Source organism: Leucoraja erinacea, chromosome 19 (assembly GCF_028641065.1).
Source record: "Leucoraja erinacea ecotype New England chromosome 19, Leri_hhj_1, whole genome shotgun sequence".
Taxonomy (NCBI): domain Eukaryota; kingdom Metazoa; phylum Chordata; class Chondrichthyes; order Rajiformes; family Rajidae; genus Leucoraja; species Leucoraja erinaceus.
In genome coordinates, this window is record NC_073395.1 from 5,035,431 (window position 1) to 5,054,082 (window position 18,652).

The following is an 18,652-nucleotide window of genomic DNA, read 5'->3' on the forward strand; positions in this document are numbered from 1 at the left end:
GTCTGCATGCGTTGTGTGTGGTGTGTGTGTGTGTTGTGCGTGTGTGTGCTACATGCAAGTGTAGTATTGGGACTGGAGGAATGTTGATTGATTCACCAGATATTAAAGAACAGAGTGACTGAAAACTCTTAATCATTGTTTTTTTTGTTATTAGGAAAAATTTCTGTCATAAAATATGAATATATTTTCCAAGGGAAATGTGCTTTAATTAAAAAGTTATTATATGATTAAATTGCATCGAGTACAATTTCCTCCCAGGACTGGAGCTGACTGCTTCAATTACATTAATAGTTTCTGTTCTTTCCCTGGATCCTAATATTATCACTTTGAAATTAGCCTTAAGAGAGTTCTCTTTATTGTACGGAAAAGGAAATGCCGAACACCTCTTTACCTTGGTATAGCCAACATCACAAACACGGGCTAAGGAGATTCCTGGTCCAAACCAGTGTAACGTTTTATATTTTCCATTAGCAGTCATTGAATACCAAATAATCTTGGCTGATTATCTTTCAGAGCTGCCGAGAATGTTGCTGGGCCCAATTGTGAGGACCTCAGATGGAGCAGGAACTGAAATTCAATCCTAAATCCTTAGACTATGTACAGCGTAGTACGTTGTTGCTTAGTGTTTTACCTTTTACATTTAAGGAGCTGCAGACAGTTTGTTCAACAGCATATTATTTGGTTTGTTTCCCAGTAATCTCCTCATTCCTAAAAACCTGATATTCTGCAGCACCAGCCAATGATGCATACTTTTAGCTCCAAAATAAGCACCACTAATATTTTCATTCAGGCATAAAACTGACAGTCACTCTCAATACAACAAAGTCAACATTATAAACAAAACTATCTCCAATATTGCCGGCCAAAGAATTTAGACAGTAGTTCAATGTGTTGATCTTCGGAAATAATTTGAGATTTGCTCTCATGTTACAAAGCCCAGCTCAATACAATTACTGCCTTGTATGGTTATTTACCGAAGCACTGAAGTTCTGAGCTATTTCATTTTATTTCTGCTTTAATTCTCAATCAGTTATTGTCATATGCCAGGTGGAGAAACTCAGCGGGTGCAGCAGCATCTATGGAGCGAAGGAAATAGGCAACGTTTCGGGCCGAAACCCTTCTTCAGACTTCGTCTGAAGAAGGGTTTCGGCCCGAAACGTTGCCTATTTCCTTCGCTCCATAGATGCTGCTGCACCCGCTGAGTTTCTCCAGCTTTTTTTTGTGTAACCTTCGATTCTCCAGCATCTGCAGTTCCCTCTTAAACATTGTCATATGCCATCTGTGCTGTAAAATTCTTGCTAATAAATCACATATTCCATCTCTTAATAGAAACCAGCACCCAATGTATCAGTGCATCATAAACTGAGCTTCATAGTCCAGCATATCTGTACCTCCAGCCATGGGCATCCATGTCTATAGACCCTACCATGGCCAAGCCCATCTGTCCACCCTACTACAGCCAAGCATACGTATCTGTCTATCTTACCACAGTCCAGCCTACTCCAGCACGATCCAATGTATCTGTAGACCGTAACATAGTCCAGTGCATCTGTATACTTGACCAAAGTTTAGTGTATTTGTACACTCTACTGTGATCCAATATACCTGCACACACTAACTCTAGGCACATTGAATAACTGTATATATTGCTGTACACCACCTTTCCCCAAGCATGTTCATGGGATATATGCTAAGCAGGAATTAGATCTAATAAGAAATATTTTTTCTCAATTTACAGAATATCATTATGTGGCCAGAACGGTTTAAAAATAAGTGTCCACTTTTAGCAGTCGATTATTAATGCAAATCTAGCACACAGATTTGAGACTTTGTGAGACATATATGCATGTTTTAGAGCATTGTTATAATTTATTTTAATCAGTTAACAAAAAGCATCAGAGGCTAAGCTTAGTATTTGTTTGCATAGAATTTTTCAAATGAAATACTGAAAGTGACATTCATAAAATGTTGTATAATAACAGCCTTGATACAGATGTAACTAAATGTGCTTCTGCCTCATGGATGTATGATGGTTAGTATGGTTTCAATGAACCAGAGGGCTCCTTTTCCATGCAGTATAACCCTATGTCTTTGATTCCTTATTAGTGGTTTGAATTTTTCAACTCTCTAATTTCAGCTTCAAACTTTAATTGACTATGATTCAATAGCTATTTTAATGGCTGTCTTCTGCACAAAACTATTCCTATTTATTTCTTAAGTGTAACTCGAAACACTGTTGTTTGCTGTGTCAGTCATCTATCGCTCATTCAGACTCTTGGGGACTCTGATTCTGAATTGCTATATTTTTACATGAGCAAACAACAGCATATCACCTAAACTTCAGGTTTACTAATTAATACTAAATATTACCTGAAGAGGAAATGCCCAGCACATAGCTTGAATGTTTAATGTTTAAGGCATTGAATTAAAGTGACCTAGTCATTGTAACAATGTAAATATCAAAACATTATGTCGTTCTACAGAATTCAGACCATTGATCTAACAAGAATATTTGGAATAATGTATGTATAAAATTGATCAAACGTAAAGCAGATTACCAGGGCATTTTCTCAGAATGGATTTCATTCACCGCTATTTGAACTCCACTACAATGACAGTGTCCTTGGCTGCTCATTCCTCTCAAAGGAGTCTTATCAAAAATTGGTGACAGATCTGCCCTCATTTGGACAACACTTGTCTAGTGTTAAAAGGCTATGACAATTCAAATTCCCAACCTTCTCAATGCCCTGGTGGCACTGTGGAACAACTAAAACCATGCATTAAAAAGTGGCATCAATTGCACTAGTAAATCACAATATAGTGTTGCAAAGGAGACAAATATTTTAAGAGTGTACTGTCGGAGAGGGGGATGTCGTCCACAAATGCAAAGTTCCTTTAGATGGACTGACAAGTACAGTTTTGGCAGTGCTGTGCTTTAAGTATTTGCTTTGTGCGGAGTTAAGTTACAAGTGTCTTTATGCACACGACGTGACCTCTGTTATCTACACTTCAATTAAACATTGTCTTCCTAATTATGTGTTAGAATTTGCCAAAGGCCAATTGGTTGCATGAGAGATAAACTTGTATTGCAGCCCACTAACTATACTCTCCTAATGAATAGCATAAGTCGCACATCATAAAGACAGTCCATGCAATTCATATTATTTACATATGTGCTGCTTCATGCTTCAGCCTGAATGTGTTTTCGCATTATACGGCTAAAGCCAAAATTTGGTGGTTTTTGCTTGTCTGCCAATTTCCATTGCACTCTGTGGCAGAGAATGGAGGTTCCATGTCGTTGCTAAACACCAGTTTTACTTTAGAATGTATAACCGTAGTTTGCTGTACTTATGCACCATAGGAATTAACAGTGCTGATGCCACCCAGAGCTGCAGTGGGCCGGGAAGATTCTGTTAGTGCATTGCGACAACCCTTTAGAACCTAAAATAAATGACATGAAATATTTTCAAGTATCAAGGCCCTTTGAGGAAACCAGTAAAAATAAGAAAGAATAATCTGTTCTATTGGGATTCCAGCTCAGGCACACCAATTGAAAAGATTAATACTTTGTTTGAATCACTGCTCCACAGAATTGATGACAGCATTTTTGTAGAGTTAGACTGAGCTAGTCATCAAAATACTGCTATATAACAAGACCTATTGGGCCCTATTATTCTGTTTTTTTGCACTTTGTTAAACTCAAGCCAGGAACCATGGAGAACCTTGTGCGATAAGATATAGAATGGAACATGTCTATTTTCCAGAGGGCTACTGTGACAATGAGCCAATGTAGGTGTCATTGGAATAATTGCAGTTCGTGTGCCCAAGACAGAGAACTTAGTAGTAATAATACAAAACTCAAGCAATTGTAAGAGAGTTATGAAATTCCATATCCTCACACCCCTTTGTGGATTTAACACTAAGGGGGTTTACAGTTATTTTAGGATCTAAAGGGTTCAACGGAAACAGCTGTAACTTGGTGCCTTGCCTTTTCTGTTATCAAAATTTGCATAGAACATTTATTTGCAGTAAGTGTGATCCATGTCACGTGACCGTAAGAAATTTTAAAGAAACAAATACAAATTCTAAAAAAATCGACAGCAACATTTTTCTTTCTTAGCTCAGCACTGATGTCCAATCACGGGGACTCACGAAGATTCTTCCAAGGCATTGACTACCAGTTCAAGGATGTCAGGGCAGTGGTCGGCAATCTGCTGGAGGATGGTGTTGGCGTAGTCCTGAAGTTGGGAACTTTCTTTCTCACACTGTTCAAGCTCAGCGTTCAGCTGCAAAACAAAAGTTGACACAACTGATTTTATCCATTCCTCAGGCTACTAAGTAAAGTTAGAAGACTGGAGCGCGGCATGGTGGCGCAGCGGTAGAGTTGCTGCCTTACAGCGACAGAGACCCGGGTTCGATCCTGACTACGGGTGCGTGCCTGTACAGAGTTTGTATGTTCTCCCCGTGTCCTGCGTGGATTTTCTCTGGGTGCTTCGGTTTCCTCCCAAAGGCGTACAGGTTTTTAGGCTAATTCGCTTGATATAAAGTGTTAAAGAAGGAACTGCAGATGCTGGAAAATCAAAGGGACACAAAAATGCTGGAGAAACTCAGCGGGTGCAGCAGCATCTCTGGAGCGAAGGAGATAGGCAGCATTTTGGGCCGAAACCCAAGGTTGCCTATCTCCTTCGCTCCATAGATGCTGCTGCACCCGCTGAGTTTCTCCAGCATTTTTGTGTACCTTAGCTTGATATAAATGTAAATCGCCCCTAGTTGTGTGTAGTATAGTGTTAGTGTGTGGGGATTGATGGTCGGTGTGGACTTGGTGGGCAGAAGAGCCTGTTTCCGCATTGTATCTCCAAAACTAAAAAACAATGTCATCTTGTGTTGTAAACACTTTGTAGATATCATTCCACCTATGTCCACTCTTTCAGACGCAGTGACAAAGGGAACTCCATGTATATTCAGTGACAGGAAAAAATTGCTAGAATTCTGCCCACAACAGCTTTTGCAAATGTTAAATGCTCCTTAAAAAAATAAATGCTTCAGCCAAGAACTTGAGAAGCCAAGAATGTTTGGTACTCCGTTTAAATGAGAATTCAAAGGGCATCCATCCAACAATATCCATTATTTCCTACACCCACAATGGCTTGAAGACATCAGTTTCAGCAAATGCTATTTGATTTACAATTGTCATTTTTATAGCATTTTATGGAGAGACCATTCTCTGATATCTATTAATATATAAAACTTTGAAACTCATCCAAAGTGTTATATTCGGTGCAAGTTAGTCTGTACAGCCACACATTAAATATTCACTGCTGCCAAGAAGGCAGGCAGCTGACCAACTTTCCAGCAACAGTGCCAAATACTAAGATATGTGGAAGGGAATGGGAAGTTGCTCTCAGCCACAAGAGTGACTATTCCTCCAAGTCCCTCTGCTGCCATGCAAGAATATGTCAGATACAGTGACATTTCAGAAATGGCACTTTTACAATGGAAATGCTCTCAAAGGTACAAATGTCTAATCCAGCAACCTGTAGCAGTGTATTCCTGTATACTCACACTGCATACCCATACATTATTGCACCTAAAGTTTGTAGTTTATTGTGTGTAGCAACTTTCTCCTTTTATGTCACCAATCATTCCACCTCCCATCCTGCCCCTCCATTGCCACTAAAGGGTGCTGTCTACGTGGAGTTTGCATGTTCTCCCTTTGACCATGCAGGATTCCACCTGGTGTTCCTGTTTAGATATAGATATGCCATTTATTGTCACTATACATGTACAGTGAAACTGAAAGCTGAAAGCTGCTCGTACTCAGTGCATACATACAATTTTACACAAAAAACAAGAAAAACAAAACAGAAGGGAGATGGGGGGGGGGGAATAGGTGCACAAATTCTACGGCGCTACATACATATATACATATATACAGATGGAAGTCCGTGTTGGGCGGTGTAGTCAGTGAATGTGTGGATTTGAATTCATGGTAGATATAATTCTCGGGAAGCAGCTATTCCTGAGTCTGTTTGTCCTGGATTTGATGCACCTATAGCGCCTTCCAGAGGGCAGCAGGTCGAACAGTCCAAACGCAGGATGGGAGCTGGTCTTTGGTGATCTTCTTTGCCCTGCTAAGGCAGCGGGAGGTGTAGATGTCCATCAGGGAGGGGAGAGGGCAACCAATGATCCTCTGCGCTTTCCTGGTTACCCTCTGAAGCCTCTCCCTGTCTGCCATGGTGCAGCTGCCAAACCATGCTGTAATGCAGTATGTCAGCAGGCTCTCGATGGACGAGCGGTAGAAGGTCAGCAGCAGGTTAGAGTCTAGGTTGTGCTTCCTGCTCACATCCAAAAGATGTGTGGGTTAGTAGGCTATTTGCCTCTATCGTGTTGGTAAATTGATGGGATTGATGTACAGTTTGAGGTGGTTGATGGTTGTTGACTTGGTGGCTGAAAGACCTGTTCTGTGTTGTCTCTCAATTTTCAATGTTAAGTGTTTATTATTGAAAACAATGGGCTGTTGGCTTTTTAGTTATTGAAGGATTAATATTTCCCCCTTAAGTGAATCTCGCACTTATTATGACTTTGAAAAGAATGTATAACTTAATTGGTTAATGAGTAACCTGATCAGTTATACTTAAGAGTTATGAAGTCATCGTGGCATGGAAACAGCCACTTTGGCCCAACTCACCCATGCCAAACAAATGGGCTAACTGAGCTCGCCCCACTTAATGTCATCATTGAAACTGACTCTACCACTTCCTCCGGCAACTCATTCCATTTCCATGGCACCCTGAGTGAAACTTCATTTGATATGAATCTAATCGATTGAATATATTAATGCTTCATGACACGCAATAACGCAAGTTTCCGAACATTTGTATTTCCATTTTGTAAGGAGATTGCAGAGATAAATTATAATTAAACAAATGGAATTCAACATTGCAAAAAATTAGAAAGTAGATTTTAGGTATTCTTTCTAGAATCACAAGGGCAGTGTGATCAACAATTGGATTATAAAGTAATGAAACTAAACAGTTTCTATCGCATTACAAAACTGTGCTGATAAGACTGATTATTATTATAATTATCCTGTAGCAAACATAGTGATTTCACAATTCAATGCTTCCAACTTGGAGTGTTCTCTCAGAGCATGGGAATGCAATCAATGATTAACCAACAGTGTTGCTTTCTGCAAAGTCCCCACTGGAGCCCCATCCCCATCCTGCACCACTATGACATCTGCTGTACCATCGTCTCCACTAAATACAGAGTGGGTAGCATTTAGGATGTTTCAGGAGAATAAATGATCCTGTATTGAATTTGTTTTGTGTAAAGAGAAATACATTATGAAGAATGAGATAGTCACAGCAAAATGGCAGTGTTACTGCTACATTTTGTGCATATATTACTCTCATTCTATATATTTCACACAGCATTTTCTATGATCTTGTTGGACAATAGTGCATAATTCTAAACGCAGATAACGCAGTATAAATACCTGTGTGAAAAAATTACCCGTCAGATTCCCATTAAATTGTACCCGTTTTACATTAAACCTATGTCCTCTGGTTCTGGGTAAAAGACTTGGGGCAGTGGATAACATGATGCTGTTTGGAAAATTAAGAAATCGTAATCTTATAAGTACCATTTACTGTATCTGCAGCTCGTTCCCATTGACCTGTATTGTCAAGTGAATGGATTTGAATTGATGGCAGATTTGCCCAACATCTCCATGATTTGTAACACCACCATGCCAAAGTGTCAAAATATTTGTACAGTCTAATCTACAACAAATGACTGCCTCTCAGAACAATTTACAGTCCTTTCCGCCAGAGGTTATAATGAGAGAAACAATTCCCTTGCTGGTGGTTACAAATTTCTATACCCCACGCTCACTTCCTTACTGGGTCTTTCCCATTCAAATGTTTTTTTCTTTTTGTTTGACGATTGCTGTACTTTCGCAGTTTTGAGTCAATGGTTCGTTTTAGAAAGAACTGCAGATGCTGGAAAAATCGCAGGTAGACAAAAATGCTGGAGAAGCTCAGCGGGTGAGGCAGCATCTATGGAGCCAAGGAATAGGTGACGTTTCGGGTCGAGACCCTTCATCAGTCTGAAGAAGGGTCTCGACCCGAATCGTCACCTATTCCTTCGCTCCATAGATGCATTTTTGTCTACCGTTGAATCAATGATTCCATCTCTTAGCAGGTTTACCCACAAATTTACCAAAAAACGTATATATGCATATTTCTATGAACAGAATTTTAGTGACAATCTAGGCTAATCATGTTTATCTGGGCCAGGGATGTAAAATAGAAATGATTGGACAGCATTAACCATGTCTGAGTTATTTGAAATTCAATGCAACTATTTTAAAGATAGGAAATCAATAAACTGTGATGATCATACAACAAGGGATTAATACTGATAGAAACCTCTGCATCAGGGGTACAGATAGGAGTTTCTGTGGCTGGAAATGAGACTCCAGGATTGTGTGTTCTCTTCCTGGTGCCAGCGTCTAGGATAACCCTGTGAGAACATGGCATATTGTGAGTGGGGAGAGGGAGCAAGCAGAGATTGTGGTCCACATTGCTACCAATGACACAAGGAGAAGGGAGATGGGGTCCTGCAAGGAGTATTTAGGGTGTTTGGTAACAGGTTTTAAAACTAGACCCTCCAGGGTTGTGATGATCTAGTGCTACCAGCTAGTGAGGCAAGGAGTTGAAAGATAGTGCAGTTCAATATGTGGCTAAGGAGCTAATGCAGGAGGGTGGGATTGTATATGGATCACTAGGGTCTCTTCCTGGTCGGGGGAGACCTGTGCAAGAGGGATGTGCTGTATCCGAACAGCGTGGGGGATTAATGTCCTGGCAGAGAGGCTCGTTCCTGCTTGCCGGAGGGGTTTAAACTAGTGAACGTGGGGTGGAAACGTGAGTAGTAGCATGTGCAGAGACTGATGACAAGATCGAGGTTATGGGGAGCAAGTCTAAAAGGAAGGTGAGACAGGGACAGTTTGATGAACATGGTCAGACTGGTGGGCAGAAAGATAGTTGACTTCAATGCAAGTTTCCTTGACAGGGTCTCTTGATCGTACAAACAGAGGAGGGATTATATTGGACCTTGCATTGGGAAATGAGCCTGGTCAGGTGACAGGTATTTCAACGTGAGAGCATTTCAGGTGAGGTGATTAAACCCCATCATTAGTAATGAATTAATACACAAGATGTAAAGGAACATTGAATATATATCTGTAAATATAATGAGCTGCAGATTTCCAATTTGCATTTTGCTCCCACAGATTAAAATATCACTAGATCTCATCTTCTCCTCTGTTTTGTTGCAACAATGATTAACGGATAATTATTTGTACTAAAAGGATACAAACTAGTAAACAGTTTAATAAATAGAATTTTAGTAATGTGCCTTAGGAACCCTTGGAATAAATATTTATGCTCAGTTCTGGTTACTGCAGCTGTTAATGGCTTTAAGCAAAATAAAACAGAAACAAAGTACATGCAAGATACAAAGATAGTGTGGAAAGGAGTATAACTGTGGGGACCTTTATTGTTAAACTGCATACCCTTACACACTCAAGGCCAATAATATCTCCTCAACATTTCATTACTTCATAGCATGATATGGGACCATAATAATCAGACAATGACTATCATTAGATAGGATTATTGTCTGATTATTCCTTGCAGCACATGAGGCAAAAGGGTTATCTTATAGAGGTGTATAAAATAATGATGGGAATTGATAGGGTGAATGCAGAGACTGCCCCAGGGTGGGCAAGTCAGGAACCAGAGGACATAGGTTTAGGGTGAGAGGGAAAAGATTTAATAGGTCAGAGGGGCAACTTTTTCACACAGTGGGTGGTGGGTATATGGAATGAACTGCCAGAAGAGATAATTGAGGCAGGTACAACAGTATTTAAGACACTTGGACAGCTACATGGAATAAAAAGGTTTAGAGGGACATGGACAAAATGTGGGCAAATAGGTCTAGCATAGAAGGTGCATCTTGGTCACCATGTACGAGTTGGGCCGAAGTGCATTTTCCGTGCTGTATGTCATTATGACTATATCCAAGGCCTCAGAAAACCAAATTCAGTCAGAATTAGATCAGAAGTTTTTTGAAGCTCCCCACAAATTGCGATTCATGTAGTATACCTATTTAGCTACAGAAATTATGTTTTAGATCAGTATTTTATAATGACGGACGACTGCAGAAATTGTAAAATTTGTACCTCCCCACATTCAGCTATACTATAACTGACGTTTAAATCATAGAACTTTCCTTCTGGTTTAAAAAATAAAATAAAAAAATCATAAAGGAACGGCAAGTGTGTAAAGTGATCAACATGCAGCACTGACACTTCAATTCAGCTAAGCAACTAAGACAGATAGTTGGTTAATTATCAACTTCACCACTAATTATCATCCTGCACTCAAATTTACTTGGACCATCTCCGACACCTCCTTCCCCTTTCTTGATCTCACAGTCTCCATCACAAGAAATAGACTATTGACTGACGTCTATTACAAACCCACTGACACCTACAACTATCTTGACTACACGCCTTCCCACCCTGCAAAGCCCCTATCCCCTACTCCCAATTCCTCCGTCTACGCCACATCTGTGCCCAAGATGAGGTGTTCCATACTGGAACATCAGAGATGTCCTCATTCTTTAGGGAACTGGGGTTCCCCTCTCCCATTATAAATTAGGCCCTCACTCGTATCTCCTCGGTACCCCGCAGCTCCGCTCTTGCTCCCCCTCCCCTAGTCGCAACAGAGACAGCGTCCCCCTAGTCCTTACCTTCCACCCCATCAGCCGTAGCATTCAACACATAATCCTCCAAAATTTCCACCACCTCCAATGGGATCCACATTCTCACTAACCACATTTTCCAATCTCCACCCCTTTCTGACTTCCGCAGAGACCGTTCCCTCCGCAACTCCCTGGTTAACATCCCTTCACACTCAAACCACCCCCTCCACATACCGACAGTCCATGGGGCCATCATCGCGACCACCTCCGATAGCCGTGGAGGTGTGGCAGCCCGCAGTCCTGCAGAAAAGTCCTGTCTGCCTTGACCTTGACCAGGTACTGCAAAGCGTTTACATATCGCAAAGTGTTCTTCACACTGCGCACGTTGAAAAATTGTGCACTTTATGTAATCGGTATTGAATGTATAGCCTCCGAGAATGTGTATTGTATTTATTTATTTCTGGAATAAAGTATATTTTGAAGAAAAAATAATAATTTCTTCTCTCCAGTGATGCTGCCTGTCCCGCTGAGTTACTCCAGCTTTTTTGTATCTATCTTAAATAGTTAGGGGCAGCCGTTTTTGCTCAGAGCATGTCTATATTTTAAGGGCAATGTCTGGATTAGGCACAATATAGAACGGCAATGCAGAGGAAGTGATTCTTTACATTGGAATGCTATCCTTAGATCAGCCATACATTCATCTTGAGTCAACTGTGGTGAAGGCAGGATAACTGATGGCATTTCATATTGATCTTTTTTCTTTGGATTACGGCATCAGAATTAATTGCAAAATCAGTCGTGTATTATTTCTTTGTTCAGCAACATTCCAGAAACAGGGTGGGGAAGACGATGGGCAACAGAGAGCATGACTCAGGGCAACAAAATAAATCCAAAGCGGTTTCAGAATGAAGGTCCCTACCGAGAACAAAGTGCAAGTGGAAATCAAAACTTCCTTGTGGCATTTGAGACTCGGTCGATAGTGCTATCATCTCTGACGCAGAAGATTGTGGGTTTAAGTCCCACACCAAAGCCTAGCGCACAACATTCCAGGCTGGTTATCCATTTAATGAGTCCATTCTTCCAAACAAGGCATTGAGCTGAGCTTTGCCACCACCACCACCCATTGTTGGAAAGAAAAGCATTTGCGATGACCTAGTCCGTCAGTTGTTAATACTTATCCTTCAATTGAAATCACAAGTACAGATAAATCTGGTCACTATGATGGTGCAGAAATGGACTTCCATTCTATATTGCAACACTAACTACAGTTCGAAAGATTCATCATTAACTGCACATGACCTTACAATCTACAGTATATAAATCAAAAGCCTTCATTACTTCTCTGCTGGCCTGGCTGTCCCACCAGTAGTGGACGGCACTCAGTGTAGCTGAGTAAGTGCAGGCACTGTAAGGGCTTGGCTGTAACACAGGGGAACGCACTGACAGTCAAATGACCATTCATGGAACTGATTTTCTCAGCAGAAAAGTCTTCTGCTCCAGGAATATGCAGATTGGAACAACATGCAATGGATCCTGAATGTTAATTTCTGTGTTCATCCATTAAATTCTGCCTCTTCTTGAAGTTTATTAGGAAGAAGATTATATCAGCAGTTGCCTTGCGAGACTGAATTCCTTTTCCCATGGTGATGATCCCACTATGATGACACCAGCTGCTTTGAAGCACATGTCCCTCTTTCAGTTAGTCATTGACCAGAGCAACATGATCTCACAGGGAGGGGATCAGTATCACTTTGACATGTCAGGAGGGACTGGGTACGTTTTTCCATTATGTGTGTCCAGCAATATTGTGATCCCTTTGACCCCTGCATGGCTTAGCCATATTATAAGGACTACATAGAAAATGGAAGAGTGTAGCAAAGGAACACAATATCAGTGTCAAACATGATGCCAAGATCAACTCTTATCTGCCTGCACATAACCCATATCTCTCCTTTTCCTGCATATCCATGTCCCTATCTAAAAGTCCCTTAAATGCTGGGATGGTATCTGCCTCCACCACCAACCCCTGGCAGTGTGTTCCAGACACACACCACCCTCTGTGTAAAAAGACTTGCCCAGCACATCTCCTTTAAACTTTGCCTCTCTCACCTTAAAGCTACGCTCTCCAGTATTTGATATTTGCATCCTGGAGAAAAAGATTTTGACTGTCTATCCTATGTATGCCAATGTGCTAGATGTCCAAATTACTGGGAGCTAGTCCCTGCACCGCAGAAGAAGGGCAAGTGTGGGAGTGTACAGTAACCGTGTGTACGTCTTCTCTATCTGTCGCTGTTGTAAACAGCAACTGCACTGCTAATCATTGATTATCATTCATTTAGCGATATAGGTTTGTCAACTCATTCAGTCTGGTGATGTTGGAACAGCAAAATATGTCTATTTTCCCCACCCTTATTGTGCCAAAATGAGGAAACATCCAGCACCACATCAGTATCCCCCATTCCCATATGGTTCTAATCTGTATGAAAATCAGTAAACATTCTCCTTTGATGCAGTAAACTTCCTTTCAATTCATTTACCTGGGATGGCAAGATAAACATTCCCAGATTGTACATCCTAAATTTCAATGATAATTGCCAACATTGGCAACAATAACAGAGAATAAAACAAATATACAGAAACACAAGGCTTTTAATTGTAATCAATTTCACGTGCTTTCTTCGCTTTTCCCTCTTTTCGGTTGACTGGAGGCAGATGTGATTCTGTACACCAGGGTGCCATTGGGTAGAAATCTACTCTAAACTATCTTTAGGAATTATAAAATATCTTTCCTCACCAGTCCATCAGTTCTCCGATTAAGCTGTTCATTCAGTCTGATCCTCAACCCTATCCCATAGCTTTTGAATTCTTTAAACATTTATACACTTCTGATTTGATCATCTTCACAGTCTCCTTTTTCTTTTTATGATTGCCACCCCATGTCTTAAAAAGCCACCTTCATTTCTGAACAATTATCCAAAACAGGCACCCCATACTTGTTTGGTCTCTGACCATTAAAAATGGCTTTGCAAATCTGTCTAAAGTACCTGAACATCACAAAATAATTAATAACCAATGTACGGAGAAGCGGGATAGAAGGAAAGACTGATTCCGCATGAAATTGGTTCTATTCTTAAATACTTAAAGCCCTGTTCCACTGTACGAGTTCATTCAAGAGTTCTCCCCGAGTTTGCCCTGATTCGAACTCGGAGATTTATGGTAATGGCCGCTCATAAGTACTCGGGGCTCTTGTGGACATTTTTCAACATGTTGAAAAATCTTCACGAGTCTTCCCAAGCTTACCTGCCGTTAGTGAGTCTTCCCGAGTACCTGCTGTTAGCGTTACGAGCCGCTAAGAGACGTCCCCGAGCTCCAACGTACCCGCTACATTCATTCTACATGCTTACCACGAGTTTGATTTTTTTTTAAACTTGGGAGAGCACTTGAATGAACTCGTACAGTGGGACAGGGCCTTAACACAGTATTGCAACAACAGATCACTCAATTTGCCAACTTATGTTGTGATTCCTTGTGTAATTGCATTTGCAAAAGATGTTTATGGAATTACTGTAGGAAGCTTATTGATGAATACAAGGTTAAACTCAGTGTGCTAGTGAAGATGTGATTTTTAAAAAATATTGTATTTTCCTCCTTTTATTGTGTTATCTATGAGTATTGCGTTTACAGACTTGTTATGTTGCTACAAATAAGAATGCCATTGTTCCATTTTCGGTACATGATAATTAAACACTTTTGACTTTCTCTTGACTCTTGGATGAACAACAACAACCAGCATGGTAAATAAGGAATGTGTTGAGTGGAGAATGTAAATGGTAGCGTTCTCCCGTTGTTCAGCATTCAGGGATTATTATCCTCAAATAAAGGGTGAGGTTCTTGCATCTCAGAAAGAATGAGTGAACACATACCCCTAACCCTAAGAAAGAAAGAAAGAAAAAAGCTAAAATTGCAGGGAATCAGATACAAGAAGAGAAACTGCTAAATGGCCAAAGGCCACACCAGTTGACAGATTTTAAGACAAAGAATAAATAAATGACACTAAATGCTGGAGTAACTCAGCGGGCCAGGCAGCATCCCTGGAGAAAAGGATAAATAAATAAATGACATTAGAATATAGTGGCTGGATTTGGATCGTCTACATCAGAGGTCAAAGTTATATAGATGGTGTAGAACAAAGTCACTAAACTGTAATCAAGGGAATTACCCAGAGAGTGGTAGCTGTGTGGAATGAGCTTCCATTGGAGGTGGTGGAGGCAGGTTCGATTTTATCATTTAAAAATAAATTGGATAGTTATATGGCCGGGAAAGGAACGGAGGGTTATGGTCTGAGTGCAGGTAGATGGGACTAGGGGAGAATAAGTGTTCGGCACGGACTAGAAGGGCCGAGATGGCCTGTTTCCGTGCTGTAATTGTTATATGGTTATATGTTATATGGAATTAGAGAAGAGATACAGAATAAAGCCGCAATCTAATAGAGAATGGAAAATGATGCTTCTAAAATGAGATAATCGTGGACCATGTAGTGATACACAGCACACTCCCATGAAAAATAAAATGGCAATAAAATCAAAATCCAAAGAGAACAATTTCCCCATGACACAACTGCTCAATTTTTCTTTCACCTTCCCAGGTTTTCACGATCCTTCTCAAATTTCAGTGAGTAGAAATGAGTGAAATCATTAAGTTCTAGATGTACTAAATTCCAGAACTCATGATAAGTTTATTTATTACCACTTCTGTATTTTGTGCCAAATGCTTTATCCTGGTTCTCTATCCTATCACCTTTACATATTTCTGTGCATATGCCTCCAGATTCCTCATCTCCTGCATTCCCTTTGGAAATGAACCCGTTAATTATTGTATCTTTTTTTGTTCTTCCCACATGGATCTGCTTTCCTGCGTTAACGTTCAGAAGCTGGTTGTGCGCCCATTACACCAGGCTATCGATGAACGTAAGCCATGATGTGTGTCAAGGAAAGACACAAAATGCTGGGGTAATTCAGCAGGTCAGGCAGCATCCCTGGAGAACATGGAGAGGTGACATTAGGAGTCAGGACCCTTCTTCAGACTGACCTTGGTAAACCGACATCTGTGGCTCCTTGTTTCTCCAAGATATTCTGCTCCTTGTGCACCCCAGTCCGAGTCATTAAAATATTTCAGGTATAGTGCTGGTGCCTACAGTGATCCCTGGGAACATCACCTAAAAATGTCCTTGCTCCTCCTCTGAAAGTTCAACTCTATTGGAACTATTTGGCAGTTAGGAATGAGGTCCTGGGGCTTTAGACAGAGGCAGGACTGAGATTCAAAGCCCATGGGGAATGGGGGGGGGGGGGGGGGGGGGGGGGGGGGGGGAGTAGGAGGAGAGTTATCCCATGCAGCCCAACAAAAGGGGACCCTTAAGTTTGGGAAGTGAGGTGCAGTATATGGAGCTTGACTTACTGATAGATTTCTATGTCTGCAAGAACTAATCCCTACATTTCCGATTCATCATTGCAACTACTTAGTATTAAGTCATGGAGGAATTTGTTTTTTGTTGGACAAATATATATCATTAATAGATAAATAAGTATACATATTCCATTCTGGAACTCCTTCATTCTGAAATAGAAATTAAAGCAACCATAAAAATAAAATCTTACTAAAACAACATTATGATAACATACCAATTAAGGACTGCAAAATGCAATGAGCAAATTCACATCTACAGTGCCAGAGGGAACAAGGTCAGCAAACAAAATGTGTACCTTTCTTTTTACTCACAGTTATATAGAAATTAACTCAAAACATTATTTATTTGAGAAATTGGGGGCAGAGAATTTTGGATAAAAATCAGACAACAAAATGTTATATATTATCAGATCACATACAAAAACCCTTAAACAGTTGGTGGCATTTTCCACTCAACAGCTAATAATTAGTGTTTCATTCACTTACAGCAGCTGTATAAACAATTCTCACATCCTGATTAACTGTAGACAATGGGACACTGTTTCTCTCAACCTGACACTTCATGCAGCAAAAAGTGAAGTTAATACTTTTTCATTTAAATGTTTAGTTGAAAACCTACTGTAATTTATAATTTCGTCAAATAGCACTAAAGACAACCAGAATGCTGTTCTGCACAAGAGCATAACTTTTGCTTCATTAAACCAAATAAACACAATATTTATCATATGGGACATTAGTGCAGGAACAATTGTGATATCGAGTGGGTTTTGTTTCTCTCATACAGTGAGCTTGCTGGTCTCGATGATTCTCAACAAATAGCTTCCGGGAGTGGTCACATCACAGGTTGTTGGGTGACTGCTATCTCCCTCTCAAACAAGCACTCCAGTTTAGATCCTATTGGGGGATGGATTCTCAGAGGGAAATAGCAGCAGCCGGGTCACTGGCAACATGCCTGGCTCTGGCGTCAAGCTGGGTAGGCCAAAGACAACGTCAGCACTAGTGATGGGAGACTCTGTAGTCAGAGACAGAGACAGGTGGTCCTGTGGCCACGAGTGGGACTCCAGGAAGGTGTGTTGCTTCTCGGAGCGGGCACATGACATTATGTAGGGGGAACATGAGCTGCCAGAGGTCATGGCTAGGAAGACAGATGAGGTCGTGCAAAGATAATTTAGGGAGTTAGCTAGCAGGTTGAAAACAAAGACCTCAAGGTAGAGTTAGAGGGTAGTGCAGTTGCTGCCTTACAGCGCCAGAGACCAGGATTCGATCCTGACCACAGGTGCTGGAGTTTGTACGTTGTTCATCTCCAGATGAAAGGACAAGGTAGGTTTCCCTTTCCGAAACTACATTGGAAATGAAATGCCTCTGCTCAGCAGGAAGGTTGGATTGTTGCAAGAATAAACCGATGACTGCGCGACATTAATTCTGAAAGTACATGCCAATGTAAATTTCTAAACCTAAAAAAAATCCCCATGAATCATCTAGTAGAGTGTATTTCAACATCTAGACAATGTTTGGATAAGAATCTGCTTAGGATGATGATTTCTCAGTAAAAGACAACTGCTCATTCATGTGCCGTGGGCGGTACAGCTGCACAGAGATCGGCGGTGCTGGGATTAGACGTGGTGGGGTGGGTGGGGTGGAGAGGGGGGAAGTGGGAAAGGAGGGTGCACGCGGGAAGCAACAACAATGGGAATTCAAAGGTGAGAGCTACTTTTACAGCTACAAGATTTCAGGATGGAATGTTGCCTCCAGGTGACAAAGTAGATTTTCACTGAGCAGCTGCAAGCCATTTTGAGCATTAAATAATACCAATATAAGAAAGAATCACAGAGTCCTTGACCCAAGTTAGAGGAATCAAGAACCAGAGGACATGAGTTTAAGGTGAGAGGGGATGTTTAAGGACATAAGTTTAAGGTGAGAGGGGATGTTTAAGGACATAAGTTTAAGGTGAGAGGCGGGAAGATGTAATGGGAATCTGAGGGGCAACTTTTTCCACTTAGACAATGGAGAGACAATGGACAATAGGTGCAGGAGTAGGCCATTCGGCCCTTCGAGCTAGCACCACTATTCAATGTGATCATGGCTGATCATCCACAATCAGTACCCTGTTCCTGCCTTCTCCCCATATCCCTTGACTCCGCTATCTTTAAGAGCTATATCTAACTCTCACTTGAATGCATTCGGAGAATTGGCCTCCACTGCCTACCGAGGCAGGGAATTCCACAGATTCACAACTCTCTAGAGTGGTGGGTATATGGAGCATGCTGCCAGAAATGGTGATTGAGGCAGGTACCATAACAACATTTAATAGACATTTGGGCAGGGACACAGACAGGAAAGTTTCAGAGGGATATGGGCCAAATGCGACAAATGGGACTAATTTAGCTGGGGCATCTTGGTTGTCATGGACAAGTTGGGC

General features: G+C 41.0%; 1 protein-coding gene across 1 annotated transcript in view; it reads right to left on the reverse strand.

Moving 5' to 3' along the window:
* Window positions 1-1,261: 1,261 nt before the first annotated feature.
* Window positions 1,262-18,652, reverse strand: part of erc1b (ELKS/RAB6-interacting/CAST family member 1b) — a 394,538-nt gene continuing 377,147 nt past the window's right edge. Inside the window, exon 19 of the mRNA XM_055650144.1 lies at window positions 1,262-4,286. Coding sequence (XP_055506119.1) covers window positions 4,149-4,286 — 138 coding nt within the window. The 3' untranslated portion in view covers window positions 1,262-4,148. The remainder of the gene's footprint in view (window positions 4,287-18,652) is intronic.